At 40.1% G+C, this 24759-nt stretch overlaps 1 protein-coding gene across 3 annotated transcripts in view; it reads left to right on the plus strand.

The window, feature by feature from the left end:
• Positions 1-24759, plus strand: part of TBC1D4 (TBC1 domain family member 4) — a 107354-nt gene that overhangs the window by 69879 nt on the left and 12716 nt on the right. Inside the window, exons 5-15 of one of the 3 annotated variants that reach the window (XM_015277031.4) lie at positions 519-651; positions 2540-2631; positions 3462-3572; positions 4160-4279; positions 7853-7927; positions 8951-9177; positions 11172-11321; positions 19052-19212; positions 19550-19759; positions 21924-21926; positions 23952-24110. In XM_015277031.4, coding sequence (XP_015132517.2) covers positions 519-651; positions 2540-2631; positions 3462-3572; positions 4160-4279; positions 7853-7927; positions 8951-9177; positions 11172-11321; positions 19052-19212; positions 19550-19759; positions 21924-21926; positions 23952-24110 — 1441 coding nt within the window. The remainder of the gene's footprint in view (positions 1-518; positions 652-2539; positions 2632-3461; positions 3573-4159; positions 4280-7852; positions 7928-8950; positions 9178-11171; positions 11322-19051; positions 19213-19549; positions 19760-21923; positions 21927-23951; positions 24111-24759) is intronic. The other 2 variants (XM_015277035.4, XM_015277042.4) reach the window with 2 other exon arrangements.

Genomic DNA, 24759 nt, shown 5'->3' on the forward strand with positions numbered 1-24759 from the left:
AGAAACTCGGAAACGTAGTTTGAGATCCTTGCACTAAAAATAAATGATAAACTCATTTCCAAAATTATGGTTGTGTTACCATTTTTACTATTAGTGAAAACTTGCTGTATGTCTCTGAAGCTCTTTTCAAACGCGCTGGCAGGTGAGTCTCTAGAAGTATTTAGGTGCCCATGCATGCAGATGCGTCCTAGACACAATGTGAGCCATCTGTGGAGGCCCTTCTAAATACAGACTTCTGTCTTCCACCCTTACGTATCTATTTGCCTTTTGAAATTATCTACATCACTAAATCCTCTCTGTCAGCAACATAGTTGGAGGTTTCAGAAAACACCAGTGCTGAAGTTCGGGTAGCAAACTCACTGCCTTTGTCTTCTAAGTATGGACAGAAGGCAGGGGATGCAACCTTGAACTCTAGAAGACAGCAGACAGGTTTGGCTCTGATAAAAGCTATGAACCTTATTTGATGTATAAGGCATGCACTGTTGTTTACATGTTGTCTTTTCGCTCTTTCCCTTTAGGTTGATGAGGTAATGCTTACCTTGAAGCAAGCCTTTAGCACTGCTGCAGCTCTTCAAAGTGCCAAGACACAGGTTAAGCTGTGTGAGGCCTGTCCTATGCATTCACTGCACAAACTTTGTGAAAGAATTGAAGGTAACAGCTGAATTTGTGTTGTAATTTTTTTGCCTGATTATTCTAGAAATATCATACTGTACATGTAAAAATTAATTGTGTCAACCACGCACTTTCAGTTTAATTGATGTGAGAAGAGAGAGAAAAGTATCCCAATAAGCAGGTCTTTCCATTGCTTTTCACTCCGTGCAGTTGAGTGGAGGTGGCTGCTGTAATGAGCAACTGAGTATAATACAGATAGTGTACATACTCTCTCATTGTCATACTTATCTTAAGTGTTAAGAGAGACAAAAAAGCCAACAATTTTCCCTTTCCTGAAGATATGCTCTTTCAAAATGGATCATAAAGAGACAGTAGCGATCAAGAAAGGATCTTCCTTTCTCATATATTCATTCTTGTGGGAGAAGAATAAAATGGTGGGAGGTGGGAGGCATTCTTAGTCTTTTTTTGTTTGTTTGTTTGTTTAATTTTTGTGTTTGTTCTCTTAGATACGTCAAAATCTGGTTTCCTTTCTATCGTAGGAAATAAATGATTAAGATAGGAAATTAATATCTATTAATAGAGTAAGTCAAGACAACTACTTGACTTCAAATATGAATCCACAACTCTTTTGTTTCAGTGGAGGTGAGGTATGCCAAAACCCTTGCAAAATATCTTATAAGGCAGAATTAAAAGATATGAATAGCAGCATCCTATTCTTGTAGTCACTCTGATACGTCTCCTTGCAAAATGTCTTAGGAAAAAAAAAAGCAAGTATGTTTTAATAGTCTTGTATCTCCTGGTCTGGTGATGATGGTGATAATTGCTACTTATCTCCCTCTGGTGGATGAAAAGCAAACTATGAAATCTTAGAGGAGTGACATTCTGTTGACTGTTTTTTTGTTTTGTTTTGGTGGTTTTTTGTTTTCGTTTTTGGATTGAGCAGTAGATATTCAGAAGTGAAAATTTACCTGGGAAAGTCTTCCCCAAATAGAAAACTATAGAGGCTTCCATCTGAGGCAGCATAATTATCTTGAATATGTATACTTGCAAGACTGGGTTAAATCTTTCCTATGGTAGCAAATTGAATACCATGGTAGAATTTTCTTAAACTTTTGCTTAGTGACTTAAAGACTTGAGTGTCTGTTTTGCTTTCTTCTTTTCTTAGGATCTAGAATTCTACCATAATCTAACCCAGGACTTCATGACTTTTGAGAATTTTTATCTGCTCTGGTTGTTCTGTTAGGATGATTCTGTTAGTTCTGGTAGTTCTGTTAGGATGATATCTAGCTCAGGTGGAAGAAAATGTATTTTTATCTGATCTAGGGCAGTTGTTTTCCCTGTGGGTTTTTGTAGGTTCCTAGAATAAGGCCTGAGCAAATGTGGGCCTTTTTGAAGATGGGAATTTTTTTCTTAATTTCTTATAGCTTTTATGCTTCTCTTGTTATTAAAGGTGATGTTTTCTGGTATGGCCTCTACCCTTTCCTTTCCTTGTCCAGAAATTCATCTAAACTTTTCAATTAAAAGCCTCTTAGTATCTTGGACATTGAGTATCTTTCAGATCTTCTCCGTGGTCTGTTCCTCTCTTCTTCCCCTCCTGTACAGATATCAGGCTTCTATCTCAGTGATCTCTTGATACTAGAAAAGCACATGTCAGTGGAGCATCACAACTTTTTACTGAGGAACCAGCCACTTAGTGGCTGTTAGTTCTATTTTTACTGCTATCAAAATGAGACAAAACCCTGTGGTTTAGAAAGACCTTAAGCATCTCCTATCAAGTATGCTGCAGATATACAAATATCACACATTGAACTTTTATGAATTTAAATGCAAGCTTATATTTGCTTTTATCATTGTTTTTTTCTTCCCAAAACTGTTTCAAAAGATTGTTTGGAAATCCAGAAGCTTTAATACTCTTTTCTCTTCTCAGGACTTTATCCACCAAGAGCCAAGCTTGTAATTCAGAGACATCTGTCATCACTAACTGATAATGAGCAAGCAGACATTTTTGAACGTGTGCAGGTAATAAGTTAGAAGCTGTTGTCTCAGATTTGAAAAAGCCCATGCCAAAATGGACTGGATGTTTTTTCTTTCAATTATATGTTTTTTTGTTTGTTTGTTTGTTTTTGTTGTTATGTTGTTGGTTTAGAATTTACTGTTATTCCATCAACCATCATACTGAAATAGTATGCTTTAACCTAACCTAATGCGTGATACGTTGCTCTCGGACAAGTTTTGGTTCCCAAGTCTGCTGAGACTTCTGTTCTTAACCAGAGGATATTTCATGTCTAAAATTAATTCTTCATCTGTAAACATTTTACTCTACCTGAAAGTGATGTGAGAATGAATTGAGAGCAGGTGAAATATATGGGTATCAGGCAACTGGTTGGCATTTTCGGAAGCTCTCTTTTGACCTAAATTCTGAGGCAAAGTTTTGGTGCGAGCAAATGTACTCAAGTGAGTGACCTATATAGTAATTCATGCTTCCAAAGGCTACTCTGCTTTCTAGCAGCCTCAAGAAGGGAATGCCTGTTTGATTTATATGGTTTTTTTTTTCCATTTATAAGCTTAGACAATAGTAGACAACCTTTGAAAACAAAATGTATAGTGTTAAGGCCCCCCCCTCCCCTCCACATCCTGCAGCATTCTCTATATGGACTTTTTTGGTCTATTTTACTTGTGAGTATGAAGGCACACAAAATGATGATGTAACATGACTCATTCATTGTGCACTTTGGCACCTGGAGTGTCAATGTATTACCTTCAAAGAATGTATACATATGGAAGTGAAAATAAGCAAACAATGACTCCAAAGACTAATTTTTTTCTTTTCTTTGTTCTGTTACTAACAGAAAATGAAGCCTGAGAATGACCAGGAAGAAAATGAACTTGTGATCCTACATCTACGCCAACTCTGTGAAGCTAAGCAGAAAACACACATTCACATTGGTGAAGCTCCATCGGTAAAGCTTGATTTCATGTGATTCCTCTCTCTCCTCCCCTTCATATTCAAGTGTATCTTTTAGTACCAGAAAGGTCGCTGCTGGAGTTCATCAGGGATAGCTGAAACCGAGTATTGTAATTGAGAGAAGGTGGTGGAAAAAGAAGTAATTTGATTTAATTTACTGGGTTGTGCTTAGGAGTAGGAAGAGAGAGAAGAAGACAAGCAATTATTTTTATGTTTGGTTCTTTACAGTGCGAGGATACCACTTCTGTCCTCCTTCTCCTTCCTTCCTTCCCGATACCCATTCTCAGAAAGTCATTTCTAGGGAGAACAAAATCAGAATTAAGAGGGCATTGGTGTCAGTCTGAACTACTACTTTACCTGGCAAAGGAAATGTATATCAATATTATTAAATGTGTATGCTTTTTCAAGATATCCCTACAGGGATAGAACATGCCTTTAACTCTTTTTTTTTTAATTTATATTTAAAATAAAAAATGGGGATGTATTGTCTATTATGTAACTTGGTTTAGTTCTAGTCTTTGGAGGTCTGCAGTTGCGAAAACAATTGCCTGAGCTGAACTGTGTCCTTGCTCATATCAACAGACTGCGTCTAACAGTGTGATTCCAGAAAACACTACCAGTGGTGGCAGGTTTAAACTTGACGTTCTGAAAAACAAGGCCAAGAAATCCTTGACTAGCTCACTGGAAAATATCTTCTCAAGGGTAAGATTAACAGAACGTTGTCAGCAGTTCTCCCAGATATCCTTGACAGTAAAGTCCTGTCGGATTTGTGTTTGTTTGTTTGTTTTATGGCTTCAGTTTAATAAATATGTGATGAAGTTAGATGACCATTTTGAAATGTGAAGGTTCTGACAGTGCTGATGGTGTCTTAACTATGCTAGAAAGCTTATGGTAAGGCCACACAAACAAATAGAAAAGGCAAATTTCTGAATGATTAGCATTCTTGCAGGTGGCAATTGAATTAGCTGAGGAACGTCAGAGATGTTGCTTCAGAAGTACAAAAAGAATCAGAATGGTTATATCCTATAAAGGGGTATATTGCTTTTTAAGTGATTAAATGCACCTACACAAACTAGAGCATTTTCTAAACTGAGAATTAACACCTTGCTTCTCATAGCTAAAGCTCATGTTGGTTATTAACAATCTTTGGAAAGTAGTAGCTAAGGGGTCCTTTTGTAGGAAAAAAAAATCAATTTGTTTAAGAAAAGGGGGAAAAAAGTATTGCTCCTCATATCAGTGTTGCTAGTCAGGTACAATGTGGATAATTACTGGAAATCTCTTATATTAATTAGCTTTTTAAAGAAAAAGTCTGAATTGCAGGTTTTGCCCCTTGTCTACATGCAGTGGAGAGGCATATAGAGAAGTAACAGAGGGATGTGTCCTGTGAGTCACTAGGCAGAAGGGGCAGAGAGCTGTGATACAAATGGTGAGGTCCAAATATAATTCGAGCAGTGAAGTTGAGCTCCTTCTGCTAATAGTCTTAAAAGTATCGTAGTACTGTGCCACCAAGGCCTAAGTTGCACTTGTCCTGCAGCCTTATGAGCATGTCATAAAGTAACCTGCAATCCTGAGATATCACAGATATTCCATGTTAAGAAATCAAAACATTATTTGCCAGGGTGAAGCTTTAGAATGGCTTGTACTTAGGTGAAGAGTGAATTTGACCTCGGAGTGACTCTACAATTAATACTCACCTGGTCAAATCTGGGTTATGTTTTGTAGCAAATTTTACACACTTGGAATTTGGTCTGAATATAGAAAGAGAGCAAAAGAGAGATGATGTTCAGAAGATCTGGATAATTTCATCAGTCTGAAATACCATCAGTTGATGACAGCTACAGTCACGCCTGTGCTGAGTCTGATTTCTTTCTCATGTCTAAAGGACGTGTGACTGGAAAGTGATCTAACTCTGGCAGTGGGGTATGAACTCTGCAGTGGTTGTGGAAACAGCATACGTCACTGGGAGTAACCCAGAAAAGCAGCTTGGCCATGTAAGGACACAGCATTTGTATTATGTGAAGGAAAAATCTTTTATGAGAAGTGCACTGCTGAGTTGAAATATCTCAGAAGGGAGATACTCTTCGATTGCTGTTTCTGATACAGTATGCTCCTTTCTCAGCAGGGCCACTGTGCTGTGTTCTATAGCACAAGGATCCACCCTCAGTCTGTGATGTAGTTTAACAGCAGTGGACACCCAAATCCACACTGGGGCCATTTTAAGTTTGCCTGTTTGTGAAGAAGACGTGCTGTTAGGAGGAAGATTGTCTCATCTTTTGCTTGTAACTGCTAGAAATCAGGAACAGCATCATGTTGCAGTGGATCGTGATGCATGGAGGGGTTCATCATTGCTGATCCATTTAAAGGTCACACAATGTAAGAACTAGAAAAATAATTTACAGTGTAGATCAGCCACTATTAATTTGGTTAAATCAAGTAATCAGTAGATGGTGGGACACTGGAACAGGCTCCCAGGGCTGTGGTCATGGCCCCAAGCTGTCGGAGTTCAAGGAGTGTTTGGACAATGCTGTTTGGACTTAGGGTCTGATTTTTGGGTTGTCCTGTGTGAAATCAGGGGTTGGACTCAATGATCCTTATGGGTCCTTCCCAACTGGGGGACATTTGATGATTCTCTGAGTATATGATTGTTTCCGTACAGCATGTGTGTGCATTCTGTGTGTGATACATGCGTGCATGTGTTGTATACTGGCTGTTTTATAGTTCTTACTCTTCATCAGACTATTATAACAAGTCTGATAGGTCACAGCTAATTCCTAAAGGTATTTAGGTACCAAATACCCATTAGTGTAGTGTATTTTTGTTTTGTTTGTTTGTTTGTTTGTTCTTTCCTTAAGCCAGCTTCCAGTTACATGGTATTAATGTCATGGAATGCTAATTGTACATGACTTACCATCTTTGTTTTAAAGTGTAAGTATTAACAAAGAGAATAGGAAAGAGAGTCAGTTCTTATAAAATTGGTATACAGCATCTTATTGCATTTTTAAATATATATATATTTAATATATATATATTAATATATATATTAAATATATATATATATATATATATATAGGTGAGACATAAGCAGCCTCTGTCTTACCCAATTAGAAGTAGTTATATGGTATTCAGATACCTAAGAAGACTTCTGAAGTGAATGGCTTCATAGCTAGGATGAATACCATCAAATGGCATTTTAAGCTACTCGAATGAGTAACTGTTCACCACTCACCGCAGGGAAACATGCTGGGTTTTGTGCTCTGGCATCTCTTTCTCCCAGAGGAACGCCACTTTTTCACTTGTTTGTTTTGCTGGAATTATCTTGTTTTTGTCAGGTTTGAACTGAAAACAGGCTGTGGTTTCCTAACACGTTATCTCAGAAAAAATAAATATGACCTCTTTTTGACCTTCTGAACACATTTCTACTATAGCCCATGCTGTGCTAACCTTTGTTGTTGTTTCTTCTGAATCAGAAAGCCTTTCTTAGAGTGCCAAAAACATGCTTTTAAATCTAGTAAGGAACTTCCAAGTTATCCTTTGCTCCTGTTTATTGTGAGGGTCAGTGAAGAGATCCCCTTCAGGCAGAGCATTCACTGGTAATGAGCTTAAGTGGGATAATGTACTTAAGGGGCACTCTAAGTCTTGAAAATGAAAATAAACCTTACCAGGGAAAAGTTGGCTAAATAAACATTACTAATGTTGACAAAACTTCCTCTCTAAGTTGCAGAAATACTGAGAAGAGCTACTGTGCCCTGTGTCTCTCTATGTTATTTCCAAAACCCAGACTTTTTTTTTTTTCCTGTTAAAGTGGTGGAAACAACTTACTTTAGCAGGCAGTAGTGTCCAACAGTAAATGTTGCCTATGTTTTGTGGGTGTTGAAGAAGGAAGTAGAAAGCACTGCTGGTTTGTAACGTCTTTCTGTGAAACCAGATGACTCTGAACAGGTTCAGCCAAGATCTGTTAATGCCAATTTCTGTCAGCTTTGCCTCAGTGCTAACCTCACTGCCATTGAAAAGGTTTGCTCATATCCAACCTTGTTTGGTTGGATTTGGTGCCAAAGAGCGCTTAGTCAGTTGTAGTGCTTTCTCTCCTTTTCCCCAGGTAGACTTAATTTGTCTGAGATCTCTAGATATGCTATGATCTCAGAGAACTTATTCCATGTCAAGCGCATCTGATAGCTGCAGTGCAGGGTGCAGTACAAATGTCCATAGGTTTTCTGAACCTGGTGTTCAAGCCAGCTCAGATGTTCTGAATTATTCACTCTTTTTTTTTTCTTGCAGGGAGCCAACAGAATGCGAGGCCGCTTGGGAAGCGTGGACAGCTTTGAGCGCTGTAACAGCCTTGCTTCTGACAAAGTGCGTAAGGAGCTTAGTTCAAATGGGCACACTGTCATGCATGGGTGATAATGAAGCATGAGCATGCCTCTTTTTTTCAGTTCGAACGAAGTAGCACAAAGCACATCAATTTACTAAACTCAAATAAGAGTTTCCACTGGGGGGTGGAGGTTGTAGGAAAGCTGGCATATATGTTGTTTTGGAGCTTCGGCTTTAATCTGTTGTTTGATTGCCAGACTGGTGGTGGTTGGGGTATTTTTCCAATGTTTCCTTTGCTTTTACGAAAAGCAGGGAATTTTTGTTCAGCTTTGCTGAGCCCATTGTAAATGGTCATATCTCAATGTAAGGAAATTCTCTGAAGGTGAGGAATCCTTTCTGTAAGTAACAGTTGCTTTAGGGAAGTTAAAATGCTGACCTAAAAACATCTGTTGGGGATGCTCTATGGGGACCAGGGGGGAGAAACGCTGTTCACTTTCATTTTATTTCCTGTTTTCAACCTTCTTCCTCTGACCTCGTGCTGGGATTGGTTGCTGTTTTTCCCAGGAGATGGAGATTCTGTTATGCTTTTCCTGCCACAGTTACTCACAAGGTGGCTGTGTAATAACAGGCTCTCTTCCAGGATATGGCTGTGACGGTACAGGAAGCATGCTCACGATATGTCGAGGAAGCTACAGCTCACAGCAGTTTCCCCAGTCTTTTCAGTCCCTGTTTTCTCCTGAAAGAGCCCCAAGCCCAGTAGCTGGGATGCTGATCCTTTAAGAGGAGGCCTGGAATAATCAGTATGATTTTTGCATAGTATATAAATTTTTATTCCTCTTTTCTCTTTCCGTTTTTGGTTGGTTGTTTTTTTTTTTTTTTTTCCCCTCCAAGAAGTACGCTGAGGTCTCAGCGTGACTTACCAAAGGATGTCTGTTTTGGGTGATAATTAGCATACAATAGGCTGTGACCAAGAGGGTGGAGAGGCTCCGGTGCCCCAATGCTGCGTGTGGCCGGTGCGGCTAGGCGAGCTCCTGCAGGCCTCACTCCTCCAGTGCTTCCTTCCAGGACGCTTCTCCGGGTGACTCTCCACCGACCACTCCTCCAGCATCCCCGGTGTCCTCAGCCTGGCAGCCGTTTCCCGAGGAGGACTCGGACTCCCCCCAGTTCAGGAGACGCGCGCACACCTTCAGCCACCCTCCCTCCAGCTCCCGGAGGCGGATAACCTTCCAGAACGGCCGGTCCCTGAGTGCCCGCTCCCCACTGCTGCGGCAGAGCAGCATCGAGCCAACAAGGTAAGTCCCATCTGCTGTGTCAGCACACCAGCTTCTGATGTGAGCTGCTTCTTTGCTGCTCTGGGTTTATTACTTTACTTTCAGCTTGTCTTCTTCACCTCTGAATATCTTGGTGCAGTAACTGGCTGATCCCCAAGTTAGTGACTTGGGGGAAGCAACAAGCCAGTGGATAGATAGCCAGGCTGGGTGCTGATCTGTGTGTCTGCTTATTGCCAGCTCTGAGCTTGAGCCTTTTGGCTGTGCCACAGGCAGGCTTTCCAGAGAAGAGATCCTCAGCACTTCTAACTGCTGAGGCTGTAGCTTGAGGTTTTACGCTGGGATGAAATAAGTGCTGGCAGCTTTGAGTGCTAGTTGCTGTATTAGCCAGGCTTCTGGAAAGTATGTCCAGAATTAAAACTACTGAAGAATCCCACTAAAGGACTTAAGGATTAAACGCCGCCTCTGAACTGTGAGGCATGCAGTTTTGCTGTTTGCCTTCTACAGGAGTTTCCCTCTGTAACTTCTTTCCCCTTCCTGTTTGGAAGCTCTCCAGCTAATGTCATGTGGGATCCTTCTGCTTCAGGAGCCAGGCAGAGTTCTTTTGCTTGGTCAGGAAAGGTCCCCGTAGTTCACTGTAGACCTACTCAGATTTGCTTAACTTTCTCTACCTCTATCCTGCCTACCTTCATCAGTAAGTCACCAGGCAAACTCTAAAACCTTTATAATATAGACTCTTTACAAGAAGCCGTGACTGTTCCATCTCTGGAGGTGTTCAAGGCCAGGTTGGATGGGGCCCTGGCAGCCTGATCTGGTGGGTGGCAGCCCTGCACATGGCAGGGAGTTGGAACTGGGTGAGATTAAGATCATGAAGATCCCTTCCAACCAAAGCCATTCTACAGTTCAGGCTATATTTTCTACGCTGGAAAAGCACTCTCTCCAGACTGCTCATCTGTTGCAGTGCATGGCTGCAACTTAAACTTTTCAGAGGCTCTTTCTAAAAATGACATTAAATAATCACTTATTGCTTACTTGTTGTCTAGATTAAAATTTCAGTGGGAATGCCTCATCAGCTTGTAGAGAAAAGCGAATGATTTTATTCTCTTTAAGAGAATGGAAGAGGTGAATTGTAAGAAACTTTCAAGCAAGGCTTGAAAGAGGAGTTGAAACAGCCATGTTATGCTTTGTTTCTAAAGAGATAAATAATGAGGGGTTTTTTTTGTTTTGTTTTGCTGAGATAAGCTTTGGTATTTTTTTTCACCATCCATGTTGTATGCAAACAGGAAATCCTGAAGGACTTGCTGACTTCACTTCTTCGTAATAACTTTCAAGAAGTCGCCGATTAATTTGCACTGTCAGAAGATTTTCAGTCCAAATTGCTTTGTAACAGCATGGCTCTAGGTTGGGGTTTTCACTCTCCCGTTTCTTACTCAGGATTAATCAAAATGTTAAGTAAGAGAAACTGAATTGATTTTAATGTCTCCCCAGTACGTTGTACATCCTCTTTTTAAGTAATGTTTAACTGTATGGGAGGACTGTCTTCTTCGATTAAAATACTGAACAAAAATTTCAAAAATCATTCAAAAAATATTGCATTTAAATAATATCTACTTCAACTTCTAGCAGTTGGCTAAAATTATTTCTGAAAGCAGGAAATGTGGGAGGACAGAACCCACAATGCGATTCATGTTATTGGAGGCAATTTTCTAAGGCTATTTTATGAGCGTTTCAGAGACTATCTTTCTGGATTTCCCTTTGAGAATAATAAGACTGAAAAAATAAGGTTTTCTGCCTGCTGTGCATCGCTATCAAAATGTTTCTTGAAATAAATCGAACGTAACAATAAAATCAGTGTCATTGTGAAAACTGCAGTGGCGCAGCTGGTATGCTTCATTTTCCAGGAAGCAAAGTTACTGTAAGTCAAAAGGAGGTACTTGGCCAGTGTTTTTAATTTGGATATTCTGATGTATCTGATTCCATGCTGACATGTCTGCTATGTTCTCTTATTGCCTGCACAGTCCTATTGTTGGGATTCAGCGCTTTCACAGTGAGAGTGAATCTGCATCACCTGGTCTCCCTTCCTCTCTCTCTGCCCCTTCTTTCCTGAAAACCTTTTACCAGGGCTCAGGAAGGTTGCTCCAGCACTCAGAAAGTGACCTTTCCAAGAGGTGAGAGCATTGTCTCCTGCCTAGTTCTTCACTGCCAATGGCTTAACAACAGGATTCCCAGTGCAATGCAACGTGTGGGATCCCTCCTACTCTGCCTTGTGCTCCTGCATTTCTAACACACTTCCTAAGTACTTGACACTGATTTGCACCGATGAATAGGCTTTTGGCCAAAAAAGCCTGTTAAGAACTGAGGCTTGTCTGCTGACATCTAGGAGCTGCGTCCTGTTTCTTTTATGGTGTTGCAAATCAGCTGCATTGGTTTGTCGCTTGAAATGCAGTTTTTTAGGAGTGTGATGCCAATTGGATGCTTTCTCTGCTGAATGCACACCAGCATGTGTGGCTGTAATTGTTGGCATATGAAAATGAGAAAAGAGCAAAGTGAGACGAGTGCAGCACTAATGCGGGATGTATATGGGGAAAGGGGAACGTCGAGTTAGCTGAATGAATACTAGCTGTGATATTTCTAGGGAGAATTGGCAAGGGACTTCCAATTAAAGGTGAGTGAGGAAGAAGCCAAGATACAAGAACTTTCTGACATCTGAATCCGGATGAAATTCGTACCTTTTAAGTATAAAGAATAGGCACTCCTTCAGGATGGTGCTTAAGGAAACTGCTTACGGATTATTCTTCTGAAGTAGGCCCATAGTGAGTAAGGTGTAACTGTAGTTTTTATATTTCATGATGGTTTTTTGCCAGTTGCTGGCCTCTGTATTTCTCTTCTGTCAATGACTACTTCAGTCTGTACATTGACAGCCACTGTTTATTTCTGTACACTGAACTGTTCTCAGGTTTCTGCTACTCCTCATCTCTATGTGGTTGTCCTCTGACCATTTCCAGCAGGAACTTCTGGGGTTGTAGAATATGTTCATGTGACCATTTCTCCCTGAAAAAGTAACAGTAGATTACACTCTTAACGCAAACAAATGTTGATGAGACCTTGTTTTTGGATGCGTCAGGACTCTGTTATGTGGGGGTTTCAATTGTGAGATGGGTATGGAAGTTTTCAGGGATGTCTAATAAAATCTTCTTCACTTTGTGGAATGCAGTTTCATTAAACTTGCTCACGTTAATTTGTCATCTCCAGTTTAGGAAAGGCTGTAAGGAATTGTAAAGCCCTGCCCATAAGGGGAGGGAAAGGGTTGCCAGATCCACAAATACCCCTGATCTGATTATGATAAAACAGTATGCAGAGGTCCACACACAATTATCAGTTTCAGTGAGAATCTATATACTACAGTTATCACAAAATATTGATAAGCAATTATCCCCAAAATATTGGCACTATAACAATTAATTCTATCTTAGCTGCATGGCTAAACTAAACAGCTTTCTAAGATAGCATCTTATCACTTACAATCAGTCTTTTGCTGTGCAGATGAACTATGCGACCTTAAGGAACCAAAATGTCTCACAATTATTTAACAACCTGACAACTTAGCAACTTTACAAGATATGGCATTTAGAAAACTGAAATAGGTCTTGCAATTACTTAACAACTTTTAAGAGAGAATAGGAGTGAAGAGAGAACTGGAGAAAGAACAAGAGTGGCAGAGAGATGGGCGGAAAAGAAATCACTGATCTGATTCAAGGAGTTCCAGTGTCAGCTCACAGTGCTGGAGATGGAATGGTGGAGAGTGAATGTGTTCATCCAGGGGTGACGGTCTTGAACCAGCAAACAGCAGTAATGACCTGGATCCCCTCTCAGGCATCCTTTTTTATGCCTGCTGGGTTTGCAGGTGTAACGTCCCAAGGTCGTGAGCAACTGAGTTTGCAATGAACGTTTGTCAGAAATAAGTTTGTAGCTAAAACTTTCTGGCAGAGAAGGTAGGCCTCAGGATGTCGTACCTTGCTGATAATGGCCTCTGAGTGGTTGTCATGGCAACGGCCTTGCACAGCAAGTGTTGGAGGCGCACCAAGCACACCCCACGTACCCCAGCTTTTGTTGGTTCTTTAAAGGAATTAAATAAATATACCAATTAATGGGAGGCAGTTGACCTAAACATGGGCCTAAGGTATCATTTAAGTTTGTCATCTCTAATAATACACAGGTCATAATAGCAAAATAGAAAATTTATATCTTCTCTTTAAGCACACTGTATCCTACCATACTTTTTCCGACATTTATAATGTCTCTTCCTGGTCTCCTATCTGTAACAGCATGAACAGCATACAGCCAGAAACTCGTAACACAGAGACAACTATGAAACACGTAGTGGGAGGATTCCACAGTTCTGGTCTTTCCAGGAGAGTTAACTAGTGTGCGAGTACAATAAGGTGAGACATCCATACAGGAAGGTTGCATTGCCTTAATGGCAGAAGCAGTGCCCATTCTCTTCATCACCTTAAGTCCACAGCTTTTAAAAAATAAATGGTATATTATCTAGATTCCTTATCTTAATATGGGGATAATATAAGCCAATCATTAGTTGGGCAGTTTTTCCAAACCAGTCTTAGTAATGTGTCACATCTTTGAAGATGGAGTAACTTTTTAAGTGATTCTACCTTTCTGTTCAAGCACAAATGAATGAAGAGTAAGCAGTGTACGCTTTTGAAATTTGAGGAGAAATTGTCAACACATCCTTGTACAAGTAGACTTCTAATATCACTTGTTGTACACCTTGTGTCCAATAATAGTCAATAAATAAGCAAACTATATACCTAGATTTTTCATTCCCTATTAGATTGAAGTAATACTACACTAAGCAGCAAGTGGGTTAGTAGAAGTAGCAGAAACTAAGGACTGCTAATTGAGGTGTGCAAGAAATGGTGAAAAAATAACCTCTTACAGACTACCTTGACATTACTTTTTTTTTGAGTTCCAGTCCAGCTTTGTTCCTGTGCTCCCTTCAGTTAGCAGACTTAGTTGAAGCTGAACCAACTCCTGGGTCAGTTTTTGTGGGCAGACGGATCTATTAATATTATCAGTGTTCTGAATTTGGGGAATGTAGGTGTTGATAAAAACAATACTTAATGCCAGGTAATGCCAAGATGAAATATCTGAAGCACTATTCTTTTTCATTTTGGCTGTACATGCTACTAATACTGGGTTTCACAGTAGTGGTGTTTTGAACTGTGAGTTGTGAAGATCTTCAAATTAAGAGCAATTTCCATAAGAAAACCCTCCTTCTGCTTAGGTTTCATAGTATACAGGTTTCTGATAACATTTAAGTTTGAATTTGTGTAAAACCTGTTGTGAAAATGGCATCTCATTAGTTTTGGTTCTTTCTGGGAACAGCTACACCTAACTTGCTATGATAAGGAAATTACAGTAGTTGAGGGTGAATTCAGCATTGTCAGCTTGTAGGTTTTATTTTAGTGAAGTGAATTTTACAAATATAGTCAAAAATGCATGCTAAACAAGTGATCCCCATATTTTAAGTGACTGAGGTAATCCAACCCTCATTTTAATTGACTAGTGGAGAATGAAATGTATTTTCCAACCCATGATTGTTAAACTCTTTAGACTTTCCCCCATTTAGCCTGCAGATGTGTCAATCAAAGTATCTTATCATCCCACTGAGTTTGTGCAGGAGAGAAAGTTCAAATCTTTTATGGTTTTTCGATGCTGTTCTCCTGAGAGAGCTGCCTGCTCTCCTGATAGAGAACAAGGCTCAACATGTACCAGGCCCAGCGTGAGGTTTTCTTAGTGTTTTCCAGTGAATGTAAGTTAAGATGAAATAGAGTGAAATGTGACAGCTCTTTACAAGATGAAGAATGGCAAGCTGTTCAACTGTTAGGAACCCTAATTAAAACCTCAGTGCATTTTCCTCACTAAGAATAGTTACAGTGACTATGCATTCATAAGTGTGTCCTAGCCACACTGCGTTGGAGAAAAATTCTTGACAGTCTGAACTCCTGTATTGTATAGCTTTGAGACTGCACATACTGTAACTGGCAGCTTTTCTTGGTGTTCTGGGTAGATTGCACTAGGACAGTAACTTGCAGAATGTAGTTGAATTGTGTGGTATGTGTTTGTTTGTTTTGTTTTTTTTTTTTTTTCTTGTTGTTGTAAGAAATATCCATCTTCTGCCTTGCCCCAGTGTCTAGATTCTATAATCCATAGTTTTGCAGCAGTTACGGAATTCCTTGAGTTTTAGGTAGCAGTTTCTCTTGAAGTGGAAAGTATCATTGAAAACTGGAATTAATGATTGACTATTTCTGCTAGATAACCTCACAGAACATGTCCCATTTTGATGTTTAAGCCTGTGTGTTGTCAAAACAGGGTCTTTATGGTCTTTTCTTAAGAGTTTACCCTCTGCGTGTTTGACGTTTGATATCCATAACCTGACAAGAAAGTTGTGAAAGTCTTCTTTACCCCATGTTGGGAGGCAGTGAAAACTCTGCTCCACTTTCAGGTAGCTATGGCTGAACTGGAGTTATGTTTTTGTTGCTGTTGTCACTGCTTTGGAGCTGCACTTACTTTTAGTCTCTCTGCTGACATTAAGAAATCTCTACTTTTAGCAGGGAACAGATAAAAGAATGCTCAGGTAAAGCACCCTTGTTTAGAAAAACTTTCTGAGGTGTTGTTGGCCTGTCTGAGCAGAGCACCTACATGCCTGCCTGACTCTTAAATTCCTATTACTTTAAAAACCAGAAGTAATGTGGTTTCTTTCAAGTTCAGTCAAGAGTGAAGCCAGACAATGAAATTTAGGCATGGGAGATAGAAAAGTCTATAGATAAGCATTGTGCAAGTCATGTTTTCAAGGTGGGAAATATGTAACTGAGTTAATGCATTAGTTTCTTGCACCAACCTTCTGAACCATTTTATCACATGATAGGTGATATTACATTTTGTTCCAATTTCTTCCTGCTTTTGTTCTGTACTGTTTCACACCTTCTGATCTTTTGTTCTTCTTACTTTCTTTCTAAGTAGAAATAAGGAAACTTTGCTCTCTTTCTGTCTCACGTTTCTTACATTTCTTTTTCCCTGGTGCCCTTGCCCTGTACTGCATACAAGGTGGGTTGTCTGATCACTCATCAGAGAAAGAGGAAGTGCTCAGTAGTTGCTCAAAATGCCACGGGAATTTTGGTAGGTATGATCTAACAGGAAATGAAAAGCCTAAGAATTGTGTGATTTGCACATTCCATGAGGTAGCACATATGACTGATGCATCCTACTGTGAATTCCGGGATTTGAATGTCTCAAACAGCTTTAAACAACCTAGTTCCATAGCACAAGGTAGCCAACTTATTCCGACTTTCCTGTAAATTTTACTACTGTAAATTGAACGCTGCTCCAATGACTGCCCATTTAGGAGTGCACCAGTCAAATGCAGATTTTTGTACGTGGCAGTAGAAATTGAGTTTTCTTTTACTACTGGCATAGCTTCTGCTTAGTAAGCCCTGGAATAACTTAATTTTTGTGTTCTAACATGTGGCATGTAAGACTTGAAATGGTGAGTAGCAGTTTTGTTTCTTATTTATAAAAACATGAGTTCTTAGGATTAACATACCCAAACTCAATATATTTCCAGGAGTCAGTGGGCTGAGATATCTTTTGAAGACAGCAGTTTCAAAATTAATTTTCTAGTCTGTATTTATCTAGCACAAAGAATAGTTCCTCCTGCATTATGTAAGAATTAGCCCAGGAAGATTGTCGCTGGGTTTTTTTTTGCTATTTGGACTCGATGATCTTTAAGGTGTTTTCCAACCTGAGTGATTCTATTTTGGTTCGTACAGCATGGGGTCTCAATTGAGACCACCCAGCAGCAGTGTTAAGCATAGGGAACTGAAGCGCTGTAGAAAGTACAAAAAGTAGCAAATAATTTGGGCTATCTGTAATCCAGGGCTGGTTGCCCATAGTGGTGTTCTTAGGGGAAAGCAGAGGTGGTTGACTAAGTGTGGGCAAGTGAACTTGAGAACACAGTTATTTCTGCGCCAATGATGTGAAAGCTGGGTCTAATGCCTGTGTGTAATAGTGAGCTTAGTTTGCTCGCTGAGGCTTAAGGACATCATGGAGCTGCTGTAGATCACTAGCATAGGGACAGCACTGATCACTGAACAGGTCTGTCCTAGTTGTGTGTCCGTCCTAGCAGTGTGTTCAGTATGAGATGTGCCACTCAGTATGGTGTAGCTAGTAGACTGGTGTAGCTGAAACTTCAATAAGATGTGGTCTTGCCTCCCTTGTAGGTGTCTCACTTTTTGTGCAAGCCAAATGTGGAGAGCATGGCTGCAGCTGGAAAACTGGTCATTTTCAACTGACTTACCACTAAAAACATAGCAGATGCCCAATTTGCTGGGCTTTCCTTTCATCTAATTATTTTTATGGACGTTGTTCTGTAACATGTTAGTTCTTCACAGGATGAAGGTCTGAGTACAGCTGCTGGTGTGATGATACAGCTGCTTTTCCCTTCAGGGATGGTGGATTTCCCTGAGATACCATACCCATTCTTCAGTGTAACCGCAGTCTGAGGGACTTCAGCTTATCTACTCCAAACTACAGTGATACCTTCAGACCTACTTAGCAAAGGGCTCTGTCAAATGTAGGCACCTTCAAGTAAAGTGATTTACCACTGGGGAGATACAATTCCATATATTATGTTTGTTCTCTCTACTGTGTTTAGTCTGTGGTAGATAAGTACTTCCGTTTCTCAGCTTGTTATTATTCTGTAAGAGGTTGGTATGTCCTCTCTGTCCCAGAGTGCTGCTCTTACAGGTGACTTCTGTGTTCATTGACTATTCAGTGGAAAAAAAAAGCAGCTGGTGAGTGCACCTCACTCCTTACACAAGAGGAGTTGAAGTTATCAGTGTGTCACATTGCTAATGCGTGGAAGGATATGCGACAGAGGATCAACGTACCCATTGCTGTATTAGGTCTGTGCACCTACTTTACTACTTCAAGTGCAAAATACTGAAATATCTCTGAAAATGGTTCAGGTACTTAAAGAAGTTAAAGCTAAATATCCTTACCTCTGGTAATAGTCAGCAGAGAGTTGTGCTTGGTGCCCTACTAAAATTAACTTCTGGCAAAGCTTCCCTGTAGTCTCTCCTTGCTTCTTCCAGCAGCATAAGGTACTATTGAAATTACTGTGTAAGTCTGTTTCTGCCTGGTGATTGGAGAGGATATTTTTTCACTGTGGTGGGAGCTGAGCCTCCCCTTGCAAAGGTTGTTCCTGTAGCTGAAGATGCTGGTAAAGCATGAGGACTTTTGACTCCCTTTTTGCAAGTGGATCATCCACTTCCTGAACCGCAGGTAAGAGAAAGGCACAGCATTGCCTCCAATAGAATACTGTGAGCTCATCATGCCATTTAAAATGGCACTAAATGGAGCACTGTGCTCTGTTCAAGCAACATCTGTGCTTTTAGGGGTATCACATCAGATCAAACGCGTAAGACTGATGTACGGCAAGGCAAGTTTTAGCAGCTCAATATTACAACGTTTTTTTCTCCTGCTTGAAGTTTTCTTGTCTTTTAACAAACTTAGCTTTTATTCTTCTCTTCCAATTGAGCACTGTGTGAATGTTATTAATTCTTCCCAGTGGTATTGTTGAGCAAACTTAACAGCACTGTGCTACAGGTTGGATACTTCTGTGTTCACGGTGAAGCTCACACACAGCACACTCTGCCTTCTAAAGCTTTCCAGCAAATGCTTCTGCAGTTTTTGTTGTTCAGTAGGCAGATTTTTGTTTTGTTTCGTTTTGTTTTTTTTCTTTTTTAATCCAAAGGCGACTTGCTTTGATCACCCCACCTGTTGTTTTTTCTTCTTTTTCTTCTTTTTCTTTTTCCTTCAGTGATGGGGAGGGAAAGAAAAGAGCATCAAACATCTGCAGCAGCGAATCTCTAAATGCAGTGGGGGCCACACTCACACCTCGCCGTATCTCCTGGAGGCAGAGAATATTCTTGCGGGTAGCTTCACCTATGAACAAATCTGCTTCCAAGATGCAGCATCCAGGTTGGTTTGTGCTTTCAAGCAGTTGTTGCTGAATAGTTAGTACTACAGTGAGCTGCTGCATGTGAAGATGTGAGAGGAAAAGGGGGATCAGTTTGTTTCAGTGTCGTTGCTAAAACCTCCCAGGGGAGAAGTTGTGCTTATGCATTGACGTACTGTGTGACCCTCACACTTTACTTTAAAATGATTCTATATTACCGAAGTGCATTTTCTCTCTGTTTGGAATCAATGTCTCAGTGCTGAACGTGAAACTCAGCTATTTTTGTTCTGCTGTGACATAAAGTTTCATGACATGTCAAACAATCTGACCTCCCTCTAATAGCTTTCTGATTCTTTGCAGATAGTCATGACGGAGGTGAATTGTTACCGTTATCCCCTCTTGCTCCACCCTTGGAGGAAGACCCTCTTCTTTTAGTATTGCAGAATGAGGATGGTACAGATAAAACTGGAGAGAAGAAAAACTCAGAAGAACTGCAAAGTCTTTGGAGAAAAGCCATCCATCAGCAAATTCTGTTGCTTCGAATGGAAAAAGAGAACCAGAAGCTGGAAGGTTAGCTATTTAGAAAATACCTGTAAAGCTAATACAGATCCTGCTGCCTAACACTGAAAGTTATGCTGGTGTCAGGTACCTCAAACATTGTGTTTCTGTATCCTCTGGGTTAACAGTGCTAGAAGGAAATGTGTTTGCTCAGTCATGTGTCAGTTTATTGGGATCTGTCCCCTTCCAACTCTCTAAGCCACTTTAGACAAAGCAAATGATATGTTTTTTTCCCCTTTTAGTGCATATTAGACAATAGTTGTTACCATCTGGCTGACTTCTGGAATTCTAGTGTGAAGGGAAGTCAGCAGAAGGGATGCTATGTGATCATTAAGTATAGTAAACCTTGCCCTCTGTATCTCATTTCAGTTCTTTGCAACATGTGACATTTCTGACCAGGCTTTCTGTCCCCTTCTTAACCACATCAGGATGGTAATTTATAAATATTTGTACCCAAATATGATTTTTGAGCAACTGACTCTTGAGGTATGCCAAAAATAGATCTGAAGTTGGCCATGCTTGTTGCTATTGGTCAGAGCTCCTGACTAAGATATTTTATTATGTTTGGTTAAGACTTACACAAACAAACAGTCGAATGCAGTGTCTGTCCTGGAATAAAAAAAGTTCCTGAAACTAATAGCTTTCAGTGCAAGTTAAAAATTTCAAATGTCCTCTTTGCAATTGCTTCCTTCATCTCCTGTATGGTGTATAACCTCAATATATGATAGCTGGATTCTTCAGACATCATGATCTTTTAAAGGTCAGTTAATTGTTTTTCCTTTTTTTAGTGGTCCTTACTGAGAAGACAGGGAAGGATATGTATATGAAAGTATTTTCTACACAAGTAGCATGTTACTGTGTGTTCTCTCTACTTTTTGTCTCACTGTGTTAACACAAACTTCTGTGGAAGCTCATAGATTCATAGGGATCATCTAGAGAGATGTCTGTTTTAACTTCACCCAAATCGTTTATTATTTTAGCAAATGGTCACTCTACTGTTGTGGGGTGCAGAAGTTTGGATGTCTGCTGTAGTGACTACTTTAATCTTAATTCCTCTGGTGACATGAGCTTCAGAGGGTCAGTTCTTTTCCATACCTTTCCAACACAGCTGGATTTGCTGAAAACAGTTAAAATAAATCCAGTTCCTTAAAGATTCATCTGTAATTTATTTCCAGTCTGTAACTTCTGTAGAAAAGAAGTTTTGCCTGCCTAATAGCTTATAGGGAAGACAGGAGTGTCATAGGATCATAGAATGGTTTGGATTGGATGGGACCTTAAAGATCACCTAGTTCCAACTCCCCCGCCATGAGCAGGCTTGCCACCCATGAGATCAGGCTGCCCAAGGCCCCATCCAACCTGGCCTTGAACGTGTCCAGGGATGGGGCATCCACAGCTTCTCTGGGCAGCTTGTGCCACTGCCTCACCATCCTCATTGTGAAGAATTTCTTCCTTAGATTCAATCTAAATATTAACCCTTTTAGTTTAAATGTTACCCTGTGTCCTGTCAGTACATGCTGTCAGTGTCAGCAGCAAGGACTCCAAACTGGCACGCATCTACTTATCTCACATCTTGATTTGCACTCCAAGAAGCTCTGTTCTTGCATGCAGTATCATAGGTACTGGTAGTGAATCTGGTCCTCTCATAATGTGCTCTGCATAGCTAGAATTCACAGAATCACAGAACTGTAGGGGCTGGAAAGGACCGTTAGATATCATCGTGTCCAGCCCTCAAATTCTTTATCTCATTTTCAGAGGGTGAGAAGTAAACTGTTCTAATGCCTGCCTCTAGGCTTCCTTCCTGTGGCTGCTGTAACATGAGCTATTTTTTGGATGATACATATGCAGAACTGATGTGTGCTTAAAAATAAACACAGGTTCAGGCAGCGGTTGGCAACTTAACCTACAGTTAATAGTAGATCTCAGGAATGAAAAATGTGATAACAAAAATGCAACCATTTCTCTATTAGCAGCCAGGTTCCTACTTGTAAATTTATTCAGCTGTATGTGACTGGTTTTAAACTAAATTGATGTATGGTTTTCAGTAGTGTTCTGTTTTTTTTTTTTTAATCATTATTTGTTTGTTTTTATTTTTATTTACAAAATGTTAATAGAACCTTTTTTCCTTTAATTTTTGCTGTCGAGGAGACTTGGATACTATTAGCTCTTTGTTTTGCAGAAGGTAAGTTCTACGAATTGCACAAACTTGGTTGGTTTTTGTAGGGTTTTTCTGTTTGTTTGTTTGTTTGTTTCCTGAGCAGGTAAAAGCTACTTTTCCTGGTAGCTTGTCACAGACTTGTGTACTGCTTGGAAGAATGAGCATTCTCAAATGAAATCATAGAGTAATAGGGTAGTGTTTAAGATTGGCCCAGTCAGACTGCAAATTCTTGGTGAGACCACCATATTGATTTTTATGGAAGAGTACTACGCCTTGCAGAATAGTTGCCTCTACATGCGCTCAGGAGTCTTCAGTAAATAGAATCTCACTGTTTTAAAATACAGTCAGTGGTTTACAGGCTGGTTTGGCCCGGTTCTAACCAGTTGACTCGCGGGGTTATGGAACCCATGGACCCATGCCCCAGGAGAGGGAAGAGGGGAAAAGGACTGGGAGATGGGCCTAAAAACATAGCAGCAGCAGCGATCTGAGGAGAAACAAACTAATTTACTAAATAAGATATCGGAATGCAAGATAGCACACTATAATACAATATAATTGGAATTGAGGCTAATAAATAAAATGAGAGAGAGTGTCTGAAAAACCAAAGACCTTACTCTAATGCTGAGGCGAGATGTGTAGCTGGGTCAAGAGGAAGGGAAAAGAGAGTGTCTCTTGATAAGAGAACAGTTTTATCTTTCCCTCTGAGCAGAAACTGTAACAGAACAGCACACAGTCCTTTGGGAAATGTAGTTCTCTTCTAGGACAGGTACCTGGACCTGGAGCATTAACTCTTTAACTCCCAGTGCACTACATGATGGTATGATGTGGAATAGTGATAACCAAGCATCATAAAACCAATACACACACAGCTTTTGGAAATAATTTATCATCTAAATCTTCTGATCAGCTATGCAGTGAGCATGCAGGTTCATCAGCGTTGCTTGTATGCAAAGTAAGGTGATTATGCGAAGGAATGGATTGCATTGCTTTACAGGTTGTATAATGATATGAGAGTTTGCTTTAAATTAGAGATGATGGTTGGGAGCAGGAGTTCATCTGTGTGGAGAAGGGAGTCTCATGCAAGGGGTGAATACTGCACACAGATCAAGGCAAATTTGGGATAAACTGGATTTCAGCTTTCAGAGATGATATTGTGAAATATGTAGATCAGCTGCATGATAATCAAACCTATCTGTAAATTAAGACATGTTCAGATCTTGACTTCAGTTTGATGCCAGTAGTATTTGGAAACAGAATGTTTTACTGTGTGCATGTCATGTATAATAAAACAACCACAATTAATTTCTCAGTAACAGAAATGGAAGCTATTCCTCCATGAAACTTCAGAGCAATGCCATGGTTTTACGTCACAAATAGGGAATTCTCTGGATTAAATATCTTGCCCATCGGTAGCGTTATGCAGTAAAATTGTTAAGTGTACAGTAAGGTATGTTCTGTGCATGAAGTACAGATGCATCTTTCTGCATATGGTTCTTGTTAGATTCTTCATTCTATTCACTTCTACTCAGTCAGATGATGCCAGGCAGCAATGCAAGAAACCCTAAAGACTCTCTTATGGGATGTATAAAAACTGGGGCCAGTGTGACGGGCTTCAGTTTAGAAGACTTGCCTAACGTGTTTCTTAAATCTCTGTTATAAGCATTCATATATTTGGGACTTTCCATACTAAAACCATTCTGATGTTAGGTATAAATGAAAAAAATCATCAAAGGTGTTTTTGCAGTGCGATGTGTTGAGCAGGTTTTTCTTCTTGCCCCAAGCCTTAAAAAACGTCTTCATGTATCTCGTGAATTACTGACGTTCGAGACTCAGTAATAGAAGCTAAATTGCTACCTGCAGCACTTTGTCAGAGGATTGGCCCCATCTCAACTATTAACAGATGGATTGTAAAAAGTTTATTTATCTCTAGTCAGATTAGCAGATAGACATATCCAACTGGATTTTTGATGTCTGGTATAATTATCTGATGTTACAGTTTCTCCATGATCTCTCCTCTTTTTTTTTTTTTTTAAATGCTCTGTGCTCTAGCAAGCAGGGATGAGCTCCAATCAAGAAAAGTCAAACTGGACTATGATGAAGTTGGTACATGTCAGAAAGATGTCATAAACGTTTGGGATAAGAAATTACTTAACTGCAGAGCCAAAATCCGATGTGACATGGAAGATATTCATGGCATTTTGAAAGAAGGTATTTACACGGGATGGCTTTTAGCTATCAAGTCTGGGGATCTTTGTTGTTGTTGCCCTTTTATACTAAAAGAAATACACCAGCAGTACCCTGGTTTCGGTAGCAGAAAATCATGAAAAAAACTGCACATACCTCCACATCCTATGGCTGTCAAACTGAAAGTAGGTGGTGTTATGTCTGAAAGATGTGGAGCTTTTGGAGAGTCTTAGAGAAGGGCCATGAAGATCTAATGAAGATGAAGATGAGTTTGTTCAGCCTGGAAAAGAGAAGTTTGCAGGGAGACCTTGTTGTAGCCTTCCAGTATTTAAAGGGAATTTATAAACAGGAGGGGAATCAACTTTTTATACAGGTAGATAGTGACAGGACAAGGGGGAATAGTTTTAAACTAAAGGAGGGGAGATTTAGATTAGACATCAGGGGAAAGTTTTTTACTGAGAGAGTGGTGAGCTGCTGGAACACGTTGCCCAGGGAAGTTGTGGGTGCCCCACACCTGGAAGTGTTGAAGGCCAGGTTGGATGGGGCCCTGGGCAATCAGATCTAGTACTTGATCTAGCAGCTGGCAGCCCTTCCTGTGGCTGGGAAGTTGGAACTTGATAATCCTTGAGGTTCCTTCCAACCCAAGCCATTCTGTGATTGTAGGATATATAGT

Source organism: Gallus gallus, chromosome 1 (genome assembly GCF_016699485.2).
Source record: "Gallus gallus isolate bGalGal1 chromosome 1, bGalGal1.mat.broiler.GRCg7b, whole genome shotgun sequence".
Classification (NCBI taxonomy): domain Eukaryota; kingdom Metazoa; phylum Chordata; class Aves; order Galliformes; family Phasianidae; genus Gallus; species Gallus gallus.